The sequence below is a fragment of the Rosa chinensis genome, chromosome 7, assembly GCF_002994745.2.
Source record: "Rosa chinensis cultivar Old Blush chromosome 7, RchiOBHm-V2, whole genome shotgun sequence".
Lineage (NCBI taxonomy): Eukaryota > Viridiplantae > Streptophyta > Magnoliopsida > Rosales > Rosaceae > Rosa > Rosa chinensis.
This window is the reverse complement of record NC_037094.1, coordinates 26,823,131-26,846,609: the sequence shown is the minus strand read 5'-3', so window position 1 is coordinate 26,846,609 and position 23,479 is coordinate 26,823,131. Positions and strand designations below refer to the sequence as shown.

The 23,479-nt window shown below is 37.6% G+C and overlaps 2 protein-coding genes and 1 long non-coding RNA gene across 3 annotated transcripts; 1 reads left to right on the top strand and 2 right to left on the bottom strand.

Annotated features, from left to right (window-relative positions):
* Positions 1 to 5,981: 5,981 nt before the first annotated feature.
* On the top strand, positions 5,982 to 10,764 carry LOC112176290 (acetylornithine deacetylase). Its single transcript, XM_024314132.2, has 10 exons — positions 5,982 to 6,520; positions 6,862 to 7,106; positions 7,201 to 7,309; positions 8,813 to 8,951; positions 9,031 to 9,088; positions 9,209 to 9,226; positions 9,327 to 9,449; positions 9,824 to 9,977; positions 10,083 to 10,116; positions 10,307 to 10,764. The coding sequence occupies exons 1-10, from the start codon at positions 6,182 to 6,184 to the stop codon at positions 10,408 to 10,410; spliced, it is 1,323 nt and encodes a 440-aa protein (XP_024169900.1). The 5' UTR covers positions 5,982 to 6,181; the 3' UTR covers positions 10,411 to 10,764.
* Positions 10,765 to 11,662: 898 nt separating this feature from the next.
* LOC112176291 lies at positions 11,663 to 14,997 on the bottom strand. Its single transcript, XM_024314133.2, has 9 exons — positions 14,492 to 14,997; positions 14,113 to 14,264; positions 13,349 to 13,444; positions 13,189 to 13,251; positions 12,938 to 13,006; positions 12,751 to 12,853; positions 12,592 to 12,663; positions 12,140 to 12,228; positions 11,663 to 12,031 (listed from the first exon to the last, which is right to left on the bottom strand). The coding sequence occupies exons 1-9, from the start codon at positions 14,814 to 14,816 to the stop codon at positions 11,888 to 11,890; spliced, it is 1,113 nt and encodes a 370-aa protein (XP_024169901.1). The 5' UTR covers positions 14,817 to 14,997; the 3' UTR covers positions 11,663 to 11,887.
* Positions 14,998 to 18,660: 3,663 nt separating this feature from the next.
* LOC112176336 lies at positions 18,661 to 22,778 on the bottom strand. The gene is made up of 3 exons (XR_002926900.2): positions 22,420 to 22,778; positions 19,145 to 19,289; positions 18,661 to 18,809 (listed from the first exon to the last, which is right to left on the bottom strand). It is a non-coding gene; the product is annotated as an uncharacterized LOC112176336 (long non-coding RNA).
* Between the last annotated feature and the right edge of the window lie 701 nt (positions 22,779 to 23,479).

Here is a 23,479-nt window from a genome sequence, read left to right as displayed (position 1 = left end):
GTTCACGGCGATAACAATCATCGGTCCTCCTGCCTCGTCAACAGGAGTACCGTCGCGGAAAACCCATGCCAACTCAATCTCCTCCCCAATCTCTCCCCCATTAGAGGAGCCGCTAGCGGCACTGTTACTCCCTCACCTTTCCTCACGCCTATTCCAGAAAGCGACATCCTCCCCTGCCCTAGAACTCTCTGGACGTCCGGCACGACCCATTGCTATTTCCCAAGGTATGGTCTGTAGCGGCTCGATCTCTAGCGGTTCGGACAGTGAGGTTACTGCATGAGAAGACGGAAGCAACGAGTCAAAAAAATATCCTATTTGCCACGCTGAGCGACATTTCAGACCCGGAATCCTCACTGCTCGAGATCTCTACGACGCTAGCCATCACAAACCCTAAAACCCAAAACCAGTCAGTTCACACAAGATCTAAGCTATCCCTATGTCAGATTATAGCCAACAACGTCAAGAACACCCATTCCCCAAAAACCTAGAAAATGCCAAAACAAGAACAAAACACAGCCACACTCAAACCCAGATTCTACCACCTAGCAAGGCAAGAAACCTCAACCTTCTGTCAAACACCTAAAATCCACCCCAAACACAATTCTAGACCCTTACATACACCCGCGAATGGCAGAAATCACTCCAAATACCAAAACGCAAAACTGGCAGAAGCAAACAAAAAACCCAATAAAACAGGGACGAGATTCAGATTACCAACCTCAAAGACGGAAACTCTGATGCACATCTTCGATTCAAGAGATCTTCGTTCTCCAACGATCGATAACCTCACAGAATTGCAGAATTTTCTTCTCAGATATCAGAGTGAAGCTTGAAGACGATGGTTTCAGTTCGAAGTGCAAAGTGTTAAAACACTATGTTTCCCTCTCTTTTATGTCAATGTCAAAAAAATCTAAGCCGTCCTCTTATAAACGACATTGCATGACCACCGTACATGTGCCCCACGATCTCACTTACTCTTCGGATTAACCGAGGCGTCGCCTCAGTTACAAAATCCATGATTACTCGCATTAATGGCGAGGAGATAGGCGTGCTGCAGAGACGTTATTCCACACGCTAACCCAATACATGTTGGCCACATGTCAAACGCCGTCAGACGAAGCGTCCAGCTGAAGCAACCACCGAGGAGGCAGGTCACAAATCATCGGGCAGTCTTCACTAAGCATAACTCCGCTAGTGGAACTTTGCCCTTTTCATCTTGCAAGCGAGGCAGTCTCCGCTAAGCTCAACTCCGCTAGCGGAACTTCTCCCTTTTCATCTTGCAAGCGAGGCAGTCTCCGCTAAGCTCAACTCCGCTAGCAAAACTTCTCCCTTTTCATCTTGCAACAGAGTGCAACTCCGCTCACTGGACCACCACCAAGTTGGTCCCAGCGACACTGCTTTCCGCTTACTATCAGCGGAGGGACTGCCACCAACAGTGATTCCAGAGGCAACGCCTCGTCTTGACAACGATCGCTACGCGACGTTACAGTCAAGCTACGTCCCTCCAGGACACGGGGACACATCAATAGTCTATGATAGCCCTGACCAAACATGTTGACCCCCGCCACTCGAGTACCAAAGTTTGGGCTCGCTACCCAACACCCTCTGCTCAGTGCAGCTCCCCTCAACAAACAATATACCGACCAAACGGATGTCTATCTTAGCCGGGGAGTGGGGGACTCCTTGGGGGCCCTAGCAGGGGCCCACCCGAAAGGATACAAAGCGTTTTCTCAGTAAGTCCATAGTTGACAACGCACTGACGCTAATTATTCTTTTGCAAGTCTAGCAGAAGTAACGCTTCGAACCGCTAAGCAACTCCCCAACCAAGATTGCCTCCTTGACTGGGGACTTGGGGGCTTATACTTACATAAGCATTTGCAAGCATAATTAACTATAATTAGCCACGCTCATGATACAGCCAGCGGTACCAACTACTGCCAACTGTGTGACCTACGGAAACACAGCCAAACAGTTACCGCCTGAGCCCCAGATCACAATTGACGAGCCGCCACGCGCTGCTCCAAGTTAGCATCAGAAGCTCCAGAAGTTGGGAACTGAAGCACATCAGTCCCATATCGAAAACATGGAAGAGCTCAGCCTCTTCCCGACCTATAAAAGGTTCTCTCCTCTCTCCTCATTAATTACACATTTACGACTTACCTACTGTTACTTTGTCAACATAAATACATTGACTGACTTTGGCATTAGAGAAGAGAAAATCGCCAACGCGGTCTCCCTCTGACGCCCTCTGTATTTTACTTGACAGGTAGCGGAAGCTCTGAGAATATTGCGAGTGGCGGTCCGCCCATCAGACCTGCGTTAACCAAGATTAAGCTACCGCTCAATCTTAAACATTAACACTTTTCAATCCTATAATAACCTAATATTGTTGTTGTGTCATCAACTATGGAGGTGCTTGGCTGGCTTCTATCATTGGCTAGCTCTGTTGCTCCTAACTCTTTTGCTCTTCTATTCATGCTTTTTATGGGCTATTTGGAGAAATCGTAATGCCAAAGTCTGGGAGGATGATGCCAAACCGACCTTTGAAATTGTTCCATTGACTTTAAGTTGGTGGGAAGAGTAAAAGGCAGCCAGTGTTTCCAATAGGGTGGAACATCAAGTACGGGTTCAATGGTGGCGGAAACTACCGCTGAGTTCTATCAAGCTACATTGGGATGCAGCTTTCACTTAAGATATGAGAAGAATAGGTTTGAAAGGGCTTTTTCGAGATCCTGATGGATATTTCCTGGGAGGACTCAAGCACACTCTGGAGGTCACTGACTTAGCGCGAATGATGAGCTTATGGCTCTTATGATTAGAGTGTAGTTTGCAACCAATCACCACCTCATTCCCCTGATTGTGGAGTTTGATTGCAAGGAAATAGTTCATTATATTCCTACATCAACATTGGACTTCTCTGAGATGGGGTTCCTTCTAGTGGACCTTCATTGTCTCCTCCAACAAGCTATGACTACTCAGGCACAGTTTGTGAGACACTCTGTCAACACAGAGGCTCAACTTATGGTTTCAAAAGCAACTAGTTGTTTTCTATGATTTTTTGTTTTGTTTTTAATATCCAAGTGTGGAGTAGCTATTGCAACCGATTGTAATAATGCTTGATCAATGAAGTTATTAATTCCTCTTTTAAAAAACAAAACTATGAAGAGATAGTCGGCGAAAGTGTAGCCATCAGTATCAGCCACACGAGCTTTCACCTTCTAAAGGTGCATTTGCATGCTAAAGCTATTATGTAGTTTTTGCAACTGGGCCAATAAAAATGGTAAACATATACTCGAGGACTGTCTTGTTATGACTACTTTCTGGCTACATAATTACCTTGAGAGCCAAGGAGTATCTCCCGCCTACCATAATTTGATTGGGTGCTTATGGTCACCAATTTCTTTCCAAGCAGGAAATCAATACATTTTTCATGTTCCTTTGAGTAATTTGGAATGAACGAAATAATATAGTGTTGGAGAGGAGAGATCCCACATTAGAAAAGTGACAAAAGATAATATAACTTATAAATAGGTGGATCACACCCAATTGTATCGAGGCCTTTTGTGATTAAAACTCAACAATATTTAATGAGTGGTTAAGTTGGGACAAAAACGGTACAATGGTGGGCTATGGGTCACATTTGTCGTTGTTTAATATGGTATCAGAGCGGGTCTCTCTCTAATTACATCTTCAATTGTCATGGGCCTGAATTTGGGTACCTTATATTGCCATCAAAAAATTCCGATTGGATTGTTACCAAGTGTCAAATTTGGGCATTGGATTGTTATATTGACCAAGTCGCCACAAGTCTCAATTTCCAATTGGATTTGTTAATTGATTGCATGTGCAGACCTAGAGTTAGGTTGCACATGAGGGGATGTGTGATGTGTTGGAGAGAAAAAATCTCACATTAGAAAAGTGAGAAAAGATAATATAGCTTATAAGTGGGTGGATCACACTCAATTGTACAGAGGTTTTTTGTGATTAAAATTCAACACCTAATTGGTGGTTAAGTGGGGACAATGCAAGTACAATGGTGGGCCATGAGCCACACTTTTCGCTATTTAACACATGGTCTGTAATGGAGATGATTATGATCCATTTAAAGTGTTGGTTGGGACTATGCAATTCTTCGAGGACTACCAACACCTTGACTCAGTGGCTGAAAAATAAAATAAAAGACATATAACTAAGTAGCACTGTCCTTCGATTAGGACATTGCAAATTAATGTTGATAAAGCCTTCAAAAATGAAAATGGGTTGAGAGGTATTAGTATTATTGCAATGGTTGTATTTAGAAGATGTGTGGTGCTATTGCACAATCTTTCCTCTTTGCCAACGCTACTATTCATACAGAATAGTAGAAGCACTTAATGTTGGTATTCTCCTCACAATCTAATAAAGTTGGAGCAATGTGAAGATTGAGAGCGACAACGCAACACTCACTATAACTCTTAATAGGGCACATGAAGACTTTATTAATGTTCGTCGTGTCTTAGATGGTTATTGTACTTATTTGCATGTTATTAATGACACGTTTACTTACCTGAAATGAGAATGGAAATGAAGGGAATAATTCCGATGTAAGAGATTTCCTGTGTTAACTAACATATATAGGTATGGGAATGATTTCAATGTATGAGATTCTTGCATTTCCTAACATATATAGGTATTGGAATGAGTGTGAATCTCACCTCATTTATCAGGAATCAATTCCTGAATAACCCTTAATTTGATAGCCAAGGGGAGGTATGGGTTTATGAATGATTCCTATACCGATTCATAATTTCTTCCATTTCTACCCATCATCTCCGATTCATAATTGTTTTCATTCCAATTACGTAAAAGTGTTATAATATTATTAAATATAGACATATTTATTATGAAGCAAATGGTACAGTACATAGATTTGATCACCTTGCTAATTTCTCTTTCATGGACACTTCTTGGTAAGATGACATTTTTGGAATTAGAGTATGTAGTATCCTCATAACAACGTTGAAGCCAATACATTTCTCCTATTTTACACCAAAATAACATAGATGTTTGAATGAGTTTCCTAACTTGAATGAGTTTTAATTTTAAATAAAAGAAAAAAGAAGTAAAAATATGAATTATAAACACTACCTCGAAGGTTCATCTCTATACATACTAGCCTTCCTCCACACATGCTGTGTATGTGTCAAAATTTTTAATTTTTTTTAAAAAATAAAAACGAAAAGATAATGGAAGAAAACAATTATTGTAAAGAAAAGATAGTGAGTTTATAACTGTCATAATTGTCCTTATGATTTAATTAATTCCCAAAGTTTTTTTTAATCTTTTATGATAATTTCTGTCAATTTTTTTTTTGGCTAACAATACATTTTCTCTTGATAATAGTGTAGATTACTAATATCCTTCATTATTCAAATTCAAGATATCTCACTTATTACTAATCTCTTCATAAAGTGCATACAGTTTCTTTCAAAAAAAGAAGAAGAAGGTATCTCACTTATTCTATGCCACTTTTACGATCAATTTCAACAGTTCTTTGACCTTTTTCAATAGAATATAACAGTTAGCAATTTGGTATCTAGCAATAAAGTATCTAACCCCCTTTCCAGAAGATTTAATTTGATACAAGTTTTCCAGTTTCCCTTTGCATTTTACAGCTAAGGAAACTTCCAACTTTATTCGATACCATAATAGCGGGCATCTTTGATAAATATTGAAATTAAAGTTTATGGTTAAAGTTGAACCACGTCTTTTATGCTTCAAATCGTTTGTTTTTTTCTCCAATCTATATCTTGATCCTGGGTCCAATTTTCCTTTGCATTTTGTAGCTTTTCCAACTTTATTCGATCGGTCTTTTGTTAAGTTTTTCCATCTTTAAGGTTGAAGTTGTGCTTTATGCTTTCAGGGCTTTGGAATTTTAAAAGTGTTTTATGAACAGTACTTTTGGGTTTTCCTTTCCTTTTGAATTCCAAACGCAAAAAGAATTCCAAACACAAGAAAGAAACAAATTTCATTTCCCGACGCTTACTTTCCGCGAACCAAACAGGGTGTAATTCATCATATATATAAAGGACGTTATATATTCTTTTCGTTTCCAATTCCAACGCGACATCCACACTCCACTCTCCCTCTCTCGTCGATCACCAAAACCAAAAACCCTCAAAGATTCCGACTTTCCACAACCATGGCTTCCTCCACCACCGACGACCTCAAGAAAACCCTCGGCGACCTCGACAAGGACTCCTTCATATCCCTCCTCTCCAAGCTCATCGGCGAGGCCAAGTTCGTCCAGAACAACCCCCCTGACCTCATTCCTCAGGAGGACCGAGTCGTCAAGCACGTGCTCGCCTCTCTCTTGCCCCTTAGCACCACCACCGGCGGCGGACCCCTCCTCATCAATCACGTGACTTACCACCCCGGCAGGGGCAACGTGATTGTGGAGTACCCGGGGACTGTGCCCGGGAAAGTGCTGTCCTTTGTGGGGTGTCACATGGACGTCGTCACTGCCAATCCTGATGACTGGGTTTGTTCCTCTGGCTCTCTTCTTTCTAGTCTGAAAGTTTCTTTCTTTAATCGAATTTTCGGGTTTTTTCTCTGTTATTGTTGTCTATGGTTAGGTTTGTTAGTAGTCTGTGTAGCTCAATTTGTAATTGTGTTGATGATTTAGCTACGCTGATTCGGAGACCCCGATTGAGTGTTGTGCAAACGAAGCTCGCTGTGTTGTTAGCTTAATTCGAATCCATATTTGTTTTAGTTTCATTTTTAGTTCATCTATGCTCTTGATATTTGTCAATGTAGTTTCCAATCTTTGGTTGGTGATATTGATTCGTTCTGAATCTCACTGTTGTTTTATTGTATTTCCAGGAATTTGATCCCTTCTCCTTGAGCATTGATGGGGACAAACTGCGTGGCCGAGGCACCACTGATTGCTTAGGGCATGTTGCACTTGTAACTGAGCTCATGAGAAGGCTGGCGCAGACAAAACCAAAATTGAAGTCAACTGTGGTGGTTGTCTTGATAGCAAATGAAGAGAATTCCTCCATTTCAGGAGTTGGTGTGGATGCACTTGTGAAGGATGGGCTACTCAACAAGCTAAAGGATGGTCCTTTGTAAGTAATTTCTATTCTTGTGAAATTAGGGCCTCTAAGGGCAACTACGAGACACCACTTTGATTCCTGTTTATAATTTTGGGCTTCAACCCAGGTTTTGGATAGATACAGCAGATAAACAACCATGTATTGGTACTGGTGGATCGATACCTTGGAAGCTTCATGTGACTGGGAAGCTTTTTCACAGTGGTTTACCGCACAAGGTACACCACTTTGTTGCATTTGGTCATTTTAGCACTTGTTAATCAGTACACAATTTTTCTGGATCAAATTGTTAGTTGCATCTTTTATGAAATCTAAAGACACACCATTTGGTTTTTTAGTTCTGTTATTTTTCTTCCCTCCACCCCACCAAGGTTATGAGAAGCTGGGAGAAAAGCAAAAGATGAGAGAAATGCTTTCTGTTGGTTAAATGTTGACCAAAAAAAAATTAAACAAAAAGTAACAATGGAAAAATGGGGACTCCTGGAATTCTACTTCAACTTGAACTAGATTAATAAAGGTTGAAGGACAGGAATTCCTATGACTGGGGTACTTTCCCTCCATAAAAAATATAACAAAGTAAGATACTTCTATCTTTCCTATGACTGGAGCTGGAGGGATTTTTTTGCTTCGCTTTGAAGTTAAGGTTACTGAACTAGGTAGGCTCAAGTTAAATGTGCTGGCTTTGTCTCATTGTGTAGCTTGTAATCATTCAATGTAATTGGCTCCTATGTCCCTTACACCTTCATTGTTTCCTGTCCTTCTGACATAAGATTATTGACTACCTCAATGTTTATTTAGAGAAGTATAAAATATCTATTGCTTAATCTACTGTATAACAGACACAGATCCGCTGCTTTCTTCTTCGAAGCCACTCTTCTCAGATAGCAGTCACTGAGTCTTTCTTTATGCTCAGAATTTTGCCCAAGCATTTTTTGTGTCTGGTATTGTTAGAAGTTTGGCTTGCTTCTTCCCAACCTTCCAGGGCCTTAGTTTCCCACTAGAATCAGTATCTGTAGTTGAACCAATACAAAACACTGATCCATTTTGCTGCTCTGTGAATTGTCTTTGTTCACCATAGGAGGGGCAAGAACGCTAAGGCCACATGGGGATGAGGTAATAGGTGATGGCATAATGGTTTTTAAAAACATGTCTGTCGAAGTCTCAACAATAATGTAATTTCAATAGATATTCCTCAAGTCTTTGTTCACTATAGGAGGGGGGAGAACAGTAAGGTCACTATGTAATTAGAGATGGCATGATTTTGTTTAAAAACATGCTTTTCAAATCTCAATAGTAGCGTAAAATATAGGATTTCGGATTTCTATAGATATTCCTCAAGTGATGGGGGCAGTTTTCGACTTTTGAGCCGATATAGGTTTTGTTGAACAGTGGAGCCATTGTCATAGCTGGCTATTTTTTCAAATTGCTTGAAAATAAAGAATCAATTTTAGAAAGAAGTGCAGATTCTAGATTACTCTTTACCTCATTAAATGGTTAAATATCACTTTTTATTGTACCCAACAAGCACTGTGTGTCGTTAAAAGTTAAGGGCATATGTGTGCTACTAAAGTAGCAAAAAATGGCTGTTATATTTTGTTACTGTAAAGGTGTTGGAAGAAAAGGAGCTAGAATTTAAATGGTTACCTATGGGACAATTGAACAATTAATATATGAATCAGAATACATAGTTATCTTCTGAGGCTCATGTTGAATATCTTCAGGCTATAAACCCTTTGGAGCTAGCTATGGAAGCACTGAAGGAGATCCAATCTCGGTTCTATAGAGATTTTCCTCCCCATGATAAGGAAAAGGTGTATGGATATGCAACACCATCAACCATGAAACCAACTCAATGGAAATGTAAGTTTCCAGGGCTTAAGCTTATGATGAAAATGTTAAGAAAATGCTTTTACCTTCCACAACCTTTTTCGTTTCGCAGATCCAGGTGGTGGAATAAATCAAATTCCTTTTGAGTGTACAATTTCAGGAGATGTCAGGTTTGTAATATTCCCACTTACTTTTGTTTGTAGGTTTAGCCTTTAATAAGATTCCTCACCAAGTCTTTTTTTGTTATGATAGTTTTTCCTAATTTTTTTTTATTTTTATTTTTTTTGCAGGTTAACTCCATTCTACAAGTAAGCAGCCTGCTCCATTTGCCAACTTCCATCTCTTGTATGTTCATGTTAAATATTGCATCTGGGTTCAGTTTCTAACTTGAATAAATTACTGTTACAGCGTTACGGATGTGATGAAAAAGCTTCAAGAATATGTGGATGACATTAATGAAAACATAACAAAGCTAGACTCACGAGGTCCAGTTTCAAAGTATGTCCTGCCTGATGAAAACTTGCGGGGAAGGTGCTCTCTCTCTCTCTCTCTCAGATGCTATTTTGTAGCTCTGCATGTCGAATAGGTTCCCAGTTCCCTTATACAAATTTAATAATATGGAATTATTTAGGGCTAAACCTGGAAAGTTGGAGCAGTTAGTAAGGTGGCAAAAGCTACATCCAAAGCATTTGGGTTATGTATAAAAGAAAGTAGTTTTCCATTTTAAACTCTTCATCGTTACCTATGCTAATGAGACAATATCTGCAGTTGTCATCTAATATCTTGTGGCATTTATCTTATAAACCTATTGAAGAAGAACCTATTGAAGAAGTTGGGCATCTTGATTATTTTAGAAATGCTTTATCTTTTATTATTATTATTTTTTATTTTATTTTCATCCTCAGACTTACAATAAGCTTCGATGAGACATCATCTGGAGTTGCTTGTGACCTGGAGTCTCGCGGCTTTCATGTATTATGCAAAGCTACTGAAGAGGTTGTTGGCCATGTGAAGCCTTACTCAATTACTGGAACTTTGCCTCTCATTAGAGAGCTGCAGGTAAGACTTTCCTTTATATTATTTTTTGTTGTCTTCTTTCCTTCCCTCTCTCCCCCCTTTGAATATCTATTCTTTTTATTTATATCTCATTTTATGTTCTGCTAGGATGAAGGATTCGATGTTCAAACTTCTGGATATGGTATGAGACTACTTGTTTTGGCATGTTGGTTTAACTCAAAAACTTGTAGAAACTTAAAATGACTTAACAACCCTGATAACATCATCTTGTTGTCATGGTGAATTAGTTTAACCTGCAAGTATAAACATAGACTTTCCTTTAAGTATGATGATTAAGTTCTCATTCGTTGTCCTCTCACTTGCATGCTCAGGCTTGATGTCCACATACCATGCCAAGAACGAGTACTGCCTATTTTCTGATATGGCGGAAGGCTACCGGGTGTTTGCAAGTGTTATCTCGCAACTAGAAGATTGAGGATCAGCAAAGAAAGAAAGTACCAAAATTTTTAAAGATTTGGAATAATGAGGGAAGCTGCAAGTGGGGAATGGTACTGCCAAATCATGCTTTGAATGAATACTGCATTTTTTCCTTTTTAGTTCCAATGTGACAAGTTACTGCAATTAAACTGCATGTCCTGTCCTTGTTTAATGGCAGTAGCTTCCTTCACATATACCATAGGAAAAGGTGTATAAGGGGACAGGATCAGTTGTCTTATTCAATGTGGCTTGGTGGAGAATGTGACCTTACTTTTCAGCGTAGTGATCGGTGTTTAAACTTGTCTTACTAAGAGTTATAATTTTTTGTACCGAGTTTCTTTCATTTCTCTTATCTCATCTGGCCAAGCACACCCTTGAATGCATTCTGAGATTTATTCTCTAGTATGCACTTGGAATCAATTGATTTGTCACCTATCAATGGATCTAAAATTCAGTTGTACACGGACATGTTTTTTGAAGCTTGAATGTGAGACGGAGTCCTGCACCTTTACCTAGAACTCCTTGGCTCAGATGCAACCAGTGTTTCTGAAAAAAGCGCCTAAAAAATTGTAATTGATTTTTCTTTTTGTGATAAAAAACTCAAAATCAAATACCTAAACCTGGGGCCATTTCTCTTTACTCGTTCTCGATCTTGTCTTTCTCCTCGTGGGTCGTGGCCGTCTCTCACTTTCCCTCTTGGTCGGATTTCCAACTGTAAACGACACCATCACAGCTCTCCCTCCATCATAGGTTTCTCTGCTCTCTTTCCGAGTTTTCAACAATCTTGTAGCTGGTGTTTATGGTTTTGTTTGTTTAAATCGTTCTCCAATTCACCTTATAAATGTCCCCAGTCATTCATTCTAGGAGAGTTTACAATTGCAGTTCCTAATCTCGGTGAAGAATCAGTGACCATTACTAGAAGTCGAGTAACAATGTTGGTTCACCGGGCATATATTCATGCACATTAAGACACCACTGGAAGTAGTGGGTTTCGTTAAACCTAGAAGCTTGAAATTTGAGAGAACTGAATGACTGTTACTCGTACAATTCTGTATTAAGTAGCACAACTACAAGAACACATTAAGCCAAGCTCATAGACCCTCCATCAGTGTAACACAGAGGCAGACGATTTGGGAAGTATGATTTTAAGTTGACAACATAGGATATCTCAATTTGTACTGTGTGCCTAGTGTTGGCTACTATGTGATATAAAGTTAATTAATGACATCCACCTTAGTTCATAACAACGATTTCTTTCTAAGAGGTCCTGCATTTCAATATGACGTGGTTTTCCAGAAACTATAATTGTATCAGGGATCTGTAACAAGAACCAACCGTCTATGTATTACACTGATATAAAGCGTACATATATACCTGAATTTTTTAAGTTAACACAACTAACATTTGCTCTGCTATGTAATTTACAGTTTTTCACCACATATGGTGATTCCACACTGTAAAGCTCCTTCATGATTCTATTCTACTCTACTTTCTTCTTTAAGCTGCTCGATTCTCTGATGTAGTCGTCTACGATGATCATGTATCTTCCGAAGGCCATGACCCAATATCACAGCTGAATATATGCCGTGGGTGATCATAGGTGCAAGAAGATTATTCGTCTGCCACATGAAAACATCGAGAAAGTCAATTACTAAGCTTCATAGTCTTCAAAGAATAATGGGCAGTGAACTACTGAAAAGCAAAATTTAACCAAGAATCAAAAATACCTGGTTCCACTCAAAACCGAGATAGAGGGCCAAAAGTCCTTCAAGAAGGGGAGAGTAGATCTTCTTCATTTGCCTTCTCTGATACCAAGCTGCAGGATGTCCACCAGAAAACAACAGTAAATTCATAACTCAGATGTGCATGCTACGGTAAAATGAACAATTATAAACATATCGGTTTCTTGACTCCATCTCTTTTGGCAACCAAAAGTAATTATTATGGACTTCTTAAAGTCAAATTACTAGGTGCTTTGAGTTATGGAGAATTTGAATCAGTTCAACATGCTCCAAGCATGAATCAGCCAAACTAAAGGTAGCAATGTCCATGATTGCAAATACCAGTCATATGTTTCACATTCTAACCATCTAATACAAACATGAAACTAGCTTATCTCAAAATATTATGTGAAACAAAATGGATGCAATGAAATTTATGCTGGGGCAAGGGATTGAACCTGCAAACAGCTTTTTCAGATCTTCACGACCAGAGCGAGATTGTAAAACTGGTGCAACTACATAAGCAGGATCTGCAAGAAGGATCAGGCAATTGATCATCACAATTGCACAAGTAATGTTTTCACAGAAGTTACTTAAAATGTCTTTGAGAAATCAACCTTTTGGAGAGGCAGCCACATAGTACAAAGAACCTGTAAGAGTAGCTGTGATCACTGCTGCAAATGCCTGAGCAAATGGGACAAATGGGGGTAGAACCCCAGACTACAAATAAAGGGAATACTGTTATCAGAAAATGTTCATTGTTACTGATGAGATGAAAGAAACGTCCAAGAAAAACTGCAATACCAGAGATGCCATTCCTCGAATGTCTGTCACCAGATCTGTTCCCTTCAAAAATATCTCGGCTAATGATCCCTTTAAAGACACAAATGAGAGGAAATCAATCACAAGTATTACTAACCCGCAGAACGGTTAATCTTCAGCTTCATATTGATGATTCAAGTTATGTGTGTGTGTGTGTACTGTGTGTGTTTGTGGGTCTAATTTACAATAACAGCAAACTTTCAGTGCCAAAACAGAGAACAACAATAGCATACCTGAACAGCAGCCCTGTAGAAAAGTTCCTCTCCCAAAGAGCTTGCAGTAACAATTAGTATGAACTGCAACATTGAAGGCACATGCATATCATTTGTTTCTTGCTTATTCAAGCAGAAACCATAAAATGCTTTACAATGAGGTCAATTTAAGATGGCATACCTGCAACGGTGACATTCCATAAAAGAAACTGCGCAGCTCCTCATCCTCTACGTCTCTAATTGCACGTGCATGAGGTGAAAACTTTACAACTTCATCCTATAACCATTTGAAGATGAAAGTTAGAACACAATCCTATGCGTAGATTATTAAATAATAACATTATGCCTTGAAACAATATGAGGCTGTATCATCTGTTATTTTCTAATTTGAAACCTATTAAACCCCATATTGTTTCTGGGTATAATGATAATAATTTCCATTTCTCCTACTTCATATGTAAGCCAGGACCTCAGAACAAAGAAGATTAGGTCAAGTGAGCAGTGGGGACAATCTATAATGAAGACGTGGATAATCTATTCCACTTCCTTGGAATAGTAGTTGCTCATTCTCAAGTCTCAACAAGTATCTCACTTTCTAAAATGAAATGTGAGCTCAAGTTTCTTCCCAAGACTGAAAATCTGGATCTATTGGGATAGTATTATTGCAATTCTATAAACTTTCACATAAAGGTATTGCTACTGTTAAGGGTTTAATTACAGAACCCTAAACTTATTCTCTCATGATCCTAATCTACCTTCCTCTTTTCCTCCATTGACCTACAAAATTGAACTCCACATATAATCATCCCATGCATTAAAGCACAGCTTCAGCAAACCATTTCATCACACCCCAGTAACCATGTCATTCAAATCAGGATGTGCAAAACAAAAATCCTTCATCATATATGCCATTACTCAAAATTAGAAAACAAACATGGAGCTTACATCGAGTATAAAAAGAAGCGCCATGATTGGTGGAGCTGCATATCCAAGCCCTTGTACAGTTGCATCTAAATTTAACTCGAAACCTCCCACGATATCGATACCCATCATTGAGCATATAAATCTACCCGCTAAAGCCATTGCACCATATATACCTGTCCATGAAAAATTGAAAATCAGCACACAGATTATAATATAATTTTATCTTAACATCTCTTGGTCATATTTCAACAAAACACCAAAACAAGAAAATTGCAAACCAAAATTAAATCTCTTTTTGGTGAAATAATAGGCAGAGATATCATAATCAAAGCTATCATTTCTTCAAATTAAAATTCTGCTTAGAAAAAAAAAAAAAAAAAAAAAAAAAAAAAGAGCTCACCAATTCCATAACTAAGTCTAACAACAGCACCAATCTTCTCCCAAACAGGATACTCAGCTTCATTGAAGCTCGGATTCAATGTGGTGACCTCCATGGCAGGACTGGTGAACCGCCGTCCTCCACTCTCCGCCTCACTTCCATTAATACCGTCGCTACTCCTCTGCTCCGCCGAAGCCCTAACCTGCCGCACAGAAACCCTACCTCCGTCGAACAAACCCGTCCGCCTCTTTCTCGTCACCGGAAAATCGCACAGCCCGAGCTTACTGCCAAACGACGCCGTGGAAGTACTAGTAGTAGCGGCTAGCGATATAAGCGGAAGCTCCATTGCGAGAGACGAGCACAGAAATCGAGAAGGGCGGTTTGGCTCACGAAGTTTTCGTCGTCTTCATCGAGCATAGTTCAGCTCTATTGCTATTGTATTGTTTGGCTCTGGTTTGAGTTTCGCGGAGGAGATATATAGTCAAACTTTTGAATTGTCTGGGGTCGTTTTGTTAGAGGGGGATCGGACCGTTGGATTGGGAGATCGGACGGTGGAGACAACAGAAACTGGCAGCGCCCACAGGTGATTTTATAGTGGTACGAGGGAGCGCGCATATAGATATGGGGGAATATCCCGTCCATGTATGGGCAGTTGCCGCGTGGAGATAATGTGTACACGTCAATCTCTAGTTAATTATTTGTTTCTCCTAGAATTTAAATATTGAGTGAGATTCAAAGCACCGACGTTGACTTAACGGTTTTGACTGTTAAGATTTATGGGACGGCAGGATAATAAGTGGTAGATCTTTTGCTGTGGGTTTTTCATGAAACTTGCGATAAGATGTATTGACTGTTCTAGATATGACTTGTGCAATTCAATTCATAGACCAAAAGACATATATGTCATACATACAAAAACAAGACTTATAAAGAAGAGACTTTTCGAGAAATGTTAAAGTTTTACTTTTTAACGAGCTCAAATTGAACTTATAATTAGTGATAGCCTAAAAGACTTGGTCCCAACTCATTCACTAAATATATGTATGACTTTCGTCATTAATTTACTATCTCTAAGCAAACCTTATATAAATGTGCTTCGCTTTTATACGACCTCAAACTTATCCCATCTAGAAATAAAAAGGCATGCAAAAGAAATGACATGTGATTTCCATGGAAGTAAATTATAGGAATAGAATTTAATTAAATTCTGGCATTTAAATATAGCAAGTAAAACCACAGTTCGTATTTTTCGCTTTGAATCAAGATAACAAAAAAAATAAAAATCAGTGCATGAGAGGAAACATTCCACATCACTACCTCTCATTTCTTAGTGGGTCGACTTTCCAGTTGTCCTAACCTCGATTGTACTTTTCCTAAAGCATCGTCATTTATTGGTCCAACAAAACAAGGTTCATGTACCTATTAAGATTCATTTCACAGGTTTATTTAATTTTCCACATAACTACCTCTCATTTCTTAGTGGGTCGACTTTTCCAATTGTGCCAACCTCGGTTGTACTTTTCCTAAAACATCGTCATTTATTGGTCCAACAAAACAAAGGTTCATGTATCTGTTAAAATTCATTTCACAAGTTTATTTAACTTTCCTTCTTTAAATTTTAAAGAGAATCTCTAATAAATTACAGTTTGCCTCTAATAGAAGGAAGACTAAAGCATTGGAAAAACATTGGTCATACAAGGAAAGCAAAACTGAACCAGCAAGGACTAGTGTGTGTATGTCCTTTTTGTACATTTTGCTATTCGTATATATACTGCTTAATTGGTTCTTGTTCTTTTGTGTTTTGCTCTTGTTAATATTTGTGTTGTTAATTTGCGGATATCAGAATGGTTAAGCAATATATTACTCATAGGAGTCTTTAAGAAATTTATGCAACTATTGAGGCAAGTTTTGATCATTTTTTGTGGAATTCAGGGTTTGATGGTGGCCCTCTAGGTTGAAAGTTCATTTTGTTTTGTTGGGTTTTGTTGGTATTTAAGTTTTAGTGGCTACATGAGTTTCTTTGTTGTTAAGGGGATATAAATTTATCTGATTTTTGTATAGATACTTCACATTTTTGCTTTTCTAGGGTTCCTGGGGTTATGGGGTTCTTGTGATTGACGTTAGGTTAGGAGTTGTATGGTGAGTTGGTGACTTTATTGAATGGTACGTTTTACCATTTGCTTATTCTACCAAGTAATATGTGTTGATCAATTCATATACTTAAGGTTCGGTTACTACAAACTTAGGAAATCATTATGTTTTTTGTTGTTGTCTTCTTCACATTTGCTTCTAAGGAAGCAATGGAAATTCAGATAATCACCATCAGTTAGTTTTTTCTTCTTGAATTAATCATGCACACGTTTCTCAATATGTTTGTACTTTGATTTGCTACCTTTAGTCCTTCACCACCTTTAGTCTTTCACCAGCGCCATTGTCTTCTACATGTTGTGGATAACCTGTAGTTGCACTTTGATATTAATTATTTCAATAGTAGCTTGCATTCGACAATTATTAATGTTTATTTTTCCTTTCAAAGAGTTGCAGTACCAGAGTGTATAAGTCATCAGGTGTAACCACAAAAAATAACTTCACTGGGTAATGCTAGTTACTTATACTAGGTATATACAATAATTTTCAGGATTTTAAAGAACTTTTTTCTTTTTGATCTCTATTACCTTGCTTTGTCAAAGAGGATAGATATTCATAAGCAGGTAAGCGATTTTGACCTTAGGGTTTAGAGTTTTCTTTGAAATATATTTTAAAATAAGAGGAATAAATTAAACTAAGAGATTTTTACTTCATTGGACAATATGTTTTGAAACAGATCTTGCTCTTTCATTGTTGTAAGTGATCGATCATATATAGATGATGTCTTCTTGTTTTCACGTAAGTATTTATCATTTACTGTAGATAGGATTGGTATTAGTTGGCTTTATGAAGGAGCATACAATTTTCATTTGTTCATTTGTTCATTTGTTATCGATTTAGTGTATGCGTATAGAGTTGCAAGTAAAATAAAGCACCTATACACAAAACACCAACAAGCTATGCATGAAATTACTTCTAGTTAACTTCATAAATGCAGCATTTTTAATTTCATTCCATGTGGGTGTGTGACTTTGATAAATAAGCAACACTGCTTATCAAACTCACTATTGGTGGTTCAATATGCGGTCTGATTTGGGATAAATTAAACGTTTTATAAATTTATCTTGATATCTGTATTATTCTCAAATCTTAGTGTCCAAAGTATCATGATATGTCTTTTACCATTTATTCTCATAAGACTAAGTTGACTGCAAGATCAATAATAATAATGTTATTTTTATTTCAACTTCTTTGGGTTTTAGTTGTGGTTTCATTTCATGATGGATCTTCTGCCTTTAGCCACTTATAAGGTTCTAATAAACGACATGACTTTATTGAGCTCTCTAGTTTCTACACATAATATGTAAGCTAATCCATGATTTGAATTTTTCAATTTTTTCTTCGAATCCACATACTACCTCATGTTGCACTTTTCAAAGCTGTTGTATCTTTTACCAACCCTCACAAACTCAAGATGGTAAGGCCAATAATATAAAGTCTTGTTTTCATTACCTTTTTCCTTCCAAATTTAACCAAGTTCATCGTTTATTGATGGGAAATGTGATGCATTAGTTAAGGAACATTTAGTTTTTTTTTCCAGTCTCAACCTGTTAACTCCAATGGTGGATCGTATATATATGGAGCAGGATTTGGTATGTATACTTTCTTTTTATTGTATTCACTACACCAAAATTGGTCTTTTACGGCCCACCATGTGCTCCGTAAAAGCATATTTACGGCGCACAAAAACAAGCCGTAAAAGCTCGCTCAGTAAAAGACATACGTGCAAAAATGCGCTGTAAAAGAACAATTAACACTCCATAAAAGTGGTTCCGCAAATGTCATTTTGGTCATTTACTGCCCACATTGCATGCTGTAAAATCCCTCATACTTAAGGCATACATTGCGTGCCGTAAATGAGTGACTGAACTCCGAGTTAAAATGAGGTCTTCTCAAACAAAAAAAAATTCTATTTGCTCAATTGCCATATATTCTTATTACCCTCATTTCATAAGAACTAACACTTCATAAAAATTTCATAAAATCTTCATCCCTAATAGATGTCACTACATATCTCTTAGAATTAACTCTATGAGATGAGTATAAAATGAAATTTGTAACACATAATATCACACCACTGAAGCCATTCATTTATCCATGCTTTCAGCAAAGGGTTGAAGTAAAGCTGGTCGAATGAATTGTTGAACTAAAGCCATCTTCTCATTGAGTATGTTGTCAAGTTTCACATCATCTGGAAGTGAAGTAAATACACCAGTAAATAACTTTGTCATGAAGTGAAGTAAATACACCAGTAAATAACTTTGTCATGTCATACTTCTCCAGTCCCCATATTTAACAAAAAGCCCAGGCAAAGAAAAAAAAACATGAAACAACCAACAATATCAATTAGAGATATCAAGTATTAGCAAAACCCTTCAGATCACGATGTGTGCATTCTTATCCAAAAGAATAATGATATGGTGAATTGGACAAATCATAAACTAATTAAGTGTGTACCACAAAAATGAGTTTCCAATCCAATTAAAACAACTTTCCCATAAATGAGGATTTGTGTAGCAGGCTTACCAAAGATATTTTTGAATTCCTTAGAGTTGTTAGGAATGCAGCAAGCATTTATTGACATTCTTCCTATAATTCCTTTGTCTCTCATCTTTCCATTCTTGGATTGGAGACATATCCCCATCTGACCAAGTAGGCAATGCTCTTGCTGCTGCAATGACAACTCCATCAACAAAAGTATCCCCTCCACTAGATAGGTGACCAACTATAAAGTTTTATATGGGTATATCAAACTATGAAGATGCTTGATTTAATCAAATACAAATCAATATAGAACAAAAGCACTAAAAGAATCTGATTGACTCGTACTATAATGATAGTATTTTTCGTGAAGTCCTGAAATCTTGAATACTGACAAGAAGGAATCCAAATCAATACTTGTCAAAACAAGCATAACTGTTGTTCTTCAGATCAGCATAATTGTCGAAACATATTATCAGAAAAGATGCAAGAATAAAACACTAAATCAAGCATTGAAAATAGAAAATAAATATCTCGCAGTATACTGACTTGGTAATGATAGGAGCATTTTTATGCAACATTTTAATAGTTATTTCCTCATATTTTACTTAGTTATTTCCTTAAATAAATAAATTTTAATTTAGTTTCTATTTTCTAGGTACATTGGAATAAATGGAGAAGAAATGAGCTGAAATGAAGAAATGGAGTTTTCTTGGTCCAACTAGGAATCCTAGTCAACGCAGGAATCCTGATGAGGCTAGGAAACCTGAAGGCATTAGGAGACCACATGGCTTGAAGATGACGTGAGAGATATTATGGGAGATTAAATCTGATTTTTGCATGGGAAATGATGGAGATAATGTGAATTATCAAGAGAAGATCAAGGAGATTACATTGAGAATATCAAGGGAGAGTTTCAAGGGATTGTGCAATAAGAAAATACTCAAAACAAGTCCAGATTCATTCATCAATTCCCTCAAGATATGTTGGCTGAAATTAGAGAATAAAATCTGCAATTTTAATATGAAAATCAAGAGAAAATCAAGGAGAGGATATTAAGGATAATGTCATGGAGAGATTTAAGGGAGAAAAGGTCCAAAACAAGTCCAGATTCATTCCTATTTTCACTCAAGATTATTTTGGCCGAAAATTTAGAGAAAAATTAGATAAAATCTTGGGAAATCAGCAATAATATATTTGGAAAGATTATGGAATTATTTTGGAGCTTTTTGATTGGTTGAGTGACATGGCAGAGCTGACGTGGCGCTACGTGATTGGTCGAAGCTGTGTGGTGCAACCAGAAAATTCTTTGGAAATTAAATTCATGAAGCCTTGCCTTCTCCTATATATAGCCTCCTCTCTAGACGTTTTAGACCAACCACCACAACACCATCACACCACCACAACACACCTCTCCCCCTTAGTAAATAAACATCAGAAAATTCTCTCTATAACGTCAAGCTTTCTCTCCATCCTCTAGTTTCAAGTCTCTGCATCTTCAAGCAAAGAGAAGAAGAGAAGAAGAAGCCATGAAGCCTCCTAGCCGCCATCATCCACCTTGTGTCGTGAAGCTTTGGAGCCTTGCTTTCAAGATCCAAGACCAATGTCTCAAGCTTTCCACCATTCATCCTTCATGGTGTAATTCTATCTTATTCCTTGTAACCTTTTTGATTTTCTTTGTTTTGATTTCGTATGAACTTGATTTCTAGTTGACATAAACGTTAAGGGCAAAATTTAAAGCCCGTTTATATGTTTTGAAATAAAATTGTGATTTTTATATATTGATTTATATGTTGCTTATGTGAGATTGCTTGATTGATTTTGTTTTACAGAAAACTTTTGCATGTTTGTGTTCTTTGGTGGCCAACTTAGGATATATGCATGTAATTGGAGCTAATTTAAGTAGTAAAGGCTTTGAACAAAAGTCGAAATCAATTAAGGAGGATTGCAAATAGGTGAACTTATTCATAACTAGGTTGTGCACTTTGGTTGACATCCTTTCTTTGTTCTTAATGCGTTGAATGTGTTCTTGATTAGCTAGCTTTCTAGACTATGATTGCATGTTCAATAAGATTGATTTAGGTGCTTTCACTTAGATTAATTATTCAAGGAAAGTAAAAAATGGGAAATCGTTTGCTTTCTAACGTTTCACATGATCAACTTCTTTCTCATGACATAGAAAATCAACTATAGGATTTGTGATTGGATTTCATTCATATGATTGTGGATTTGATCTTTGTTCCTTGCGTTCCACCCTTGTATATATGTTTTTACCTTTCTTTTATTTATTTTAATTTTCAATTTATTAATCCTAAACCCCCTTCTTTATGTTTGCTTGTATATATTTCTATTCTTTGTTTTATTTTTGTAAATAATACTTTATACTTATTTTAATTCTTTAGTTGTTTTTGCAATTACAGGTGTACCCTCAATCCCCGGTTAGAACGATCCCTATTTATTCTATACTAACGATGACATTTTCAGGGTTAAATTATGCGCTTACTTTTAGCGTATCAGGTAACAGATAAATTGCAGTGAGGGAAATGTGTAATAGCGTCACATCTCCACATATTTTCCATTTTATCATATTTTAACATCTGAACTTCAACAATTTAGTTGTATTCTTTGTAGTACATCCTAGACTAGGTGGAATTTTCAGTTAGCAAGGAAGACATATACAGTACTCTACTTTAAACATAAGGACCTTCATTTGAACACTACTTACACGGGAAACCATATTCAACTATTTTCTCTAAAATCTAAAGCTTGTAAATACTATCACATTATGCAAACACTTGCTATCGAAATACAATGGCAACAACCAAAATAAGCAACAGATGACATCAAAGTGACCTGGTTTTGATAGCGGTGCTTCTGAACACATCAAGACCTTGGCAGAGACATTTCCTCATTCCACTGCTCAAACTCATGATTGCTATAAAAAAAAAAAAACAATCTCTTCTACTGATAACCTAGTTTACCAGAAACACACCTTGAATTAGAAAGAGAATAACCTCTTCAGAAAACAGAATTTCAATAAAATGTAGACAAAATCTTTGAATCTGAAACTAATCCAAATGAAATGAAATCGGATAGAATAATTATCCAACTCAGTTCTTAACAATTGACCTAATTGAAAGATAAACATGGACAGATCTATAAGGATTTACAAAAGGAAACACACAGTCCGATCAGTAACGCAACCGACCGAGCAAGTCTCATACAAATTGAAAGCAACATTTACTAAATATAAACCAAAATCAGCAATTCAATAATTCAAGAAGGAAGGATCAAAGACAGATAAATGTAGAAAAACATACCTGAAGAGGGCAATATTGGAAACTAGAGAAACCCTCGAAATCGAGGAACTTAACGTCGTGGCAAGGGTATGCCCATTCCGGCCGAATCCCAGTAAGCAACCGTGGTGATAGACTCGCCCTTCCTGTGCTACCTTATTACTTTACACCCAAAAGCAAAATCATATTTTATTGATTCACATCATGTTTGTTCATCCTCAGGTCGGAAAGAAACCCTAATTTAGTTTGGGGGAGATGAGACAGAGGTATTCACCCACCTTGGATGATTGGATTAGTTTGAACAAGGATTAAGAGAAGAAGGGTGAGAGAGAAGAGAGACGAAGGGAGAGATGATAGCCTGATAGTGTCTGGGTTTGGGTCGAGCGTCTGTTTTGTGACTTTGTCAGACGTGAAATTCTTTAGTAAGAGATTGGCCGATTGGGTGGGAAATTAGAATTTAGCACAAAAAAAAAAAAGCGGGATCTCAAAATTGTTAACCTTATTTACGGCGCACATTATAAGGATGCTATAAATATAAAGTAACATTTATGGCATGCAATAAAAGCACGCCGTGAAAGACCTATAAGAGAAGTCTTTTATGGTGCGCATAAATAGCACGCCGTGAAAGACCAACACGAACACCTTATTTACGGCATACATTCGTAGCACGCCGTAAAAGACCAACGAGGCAAGTCTTTTAAGGCGCGCGTGTGACGTCCCGAACCCGAATTCACCGGTTTACTAGTCACCTGGACGGTGAATGATCTTTACTTTCACTTTTACTATCATTTTAGAGGCCCTAAAAGTTGGCTTTTTGTTCAGGTCAAAATTTGAGCAAATATTCTTCATGAAAGTTGTAGAGGATGTTAAACCGAGTCCGTGAACATGTGGTACGTAAAAATCGGAGTTCGTATGCGAAAGTTATAAGAGAAAAAGTAAAGTTACTGTTTATGGTAGAAATTTGTATAAATAATGAAAATTTACTGTGGTAGGTTTTCAAATCCGGAAACCCACCTTTCTCTCTCCTCTCCCCCGATCTCTCCCCTTTCCTCTTCGGGCAATTCCTTCTCCCCTTCGATTCGCT

Coding starts and splice junctions, on each gene's coding strand:
- LOC112176291 (XM_024314133.2), bottom strand. CDS start 14,816: ATGGAGCTTCCGCTTATATCGCTAGCCGCTACTACTAGTACTTCCACG. Junction 14,265..14,491: donor TAGACTTAGTTATGGAATTG/GTGAGCTCTTTT, acceptor TTTCATGGACAG/GTATATATGGTGCAATGGCT. Junction 12,854..12,937: donor TTCGAGGAATGGCATCTCTG/GTATTGCAGTTT, acceptor CTTTATTTGTAG/TCTGGGGTTCTACCCCCATT.
- LOC112176290 (XM_024314132.2), top strand. CDS start 6,182: ATGGCTTCCTCCACCACCGACGACCTCAAGAAAACCCTCGGCGACCTC. Junction 7,310..8,812: donor ACAGTGGTTTACCGCACAAG/GTACACCACTTT, acceptor GAATATCTTCAG/GCTATAAACCCTTTGGAGCT. Junction 8,952..9,030: donor GAAACCAACTCAATGGAAAT/GTAAGTTTCCAG, acceptor TTCGTTTCGCAG/ATCCAGGTGGTGGAATAAAT.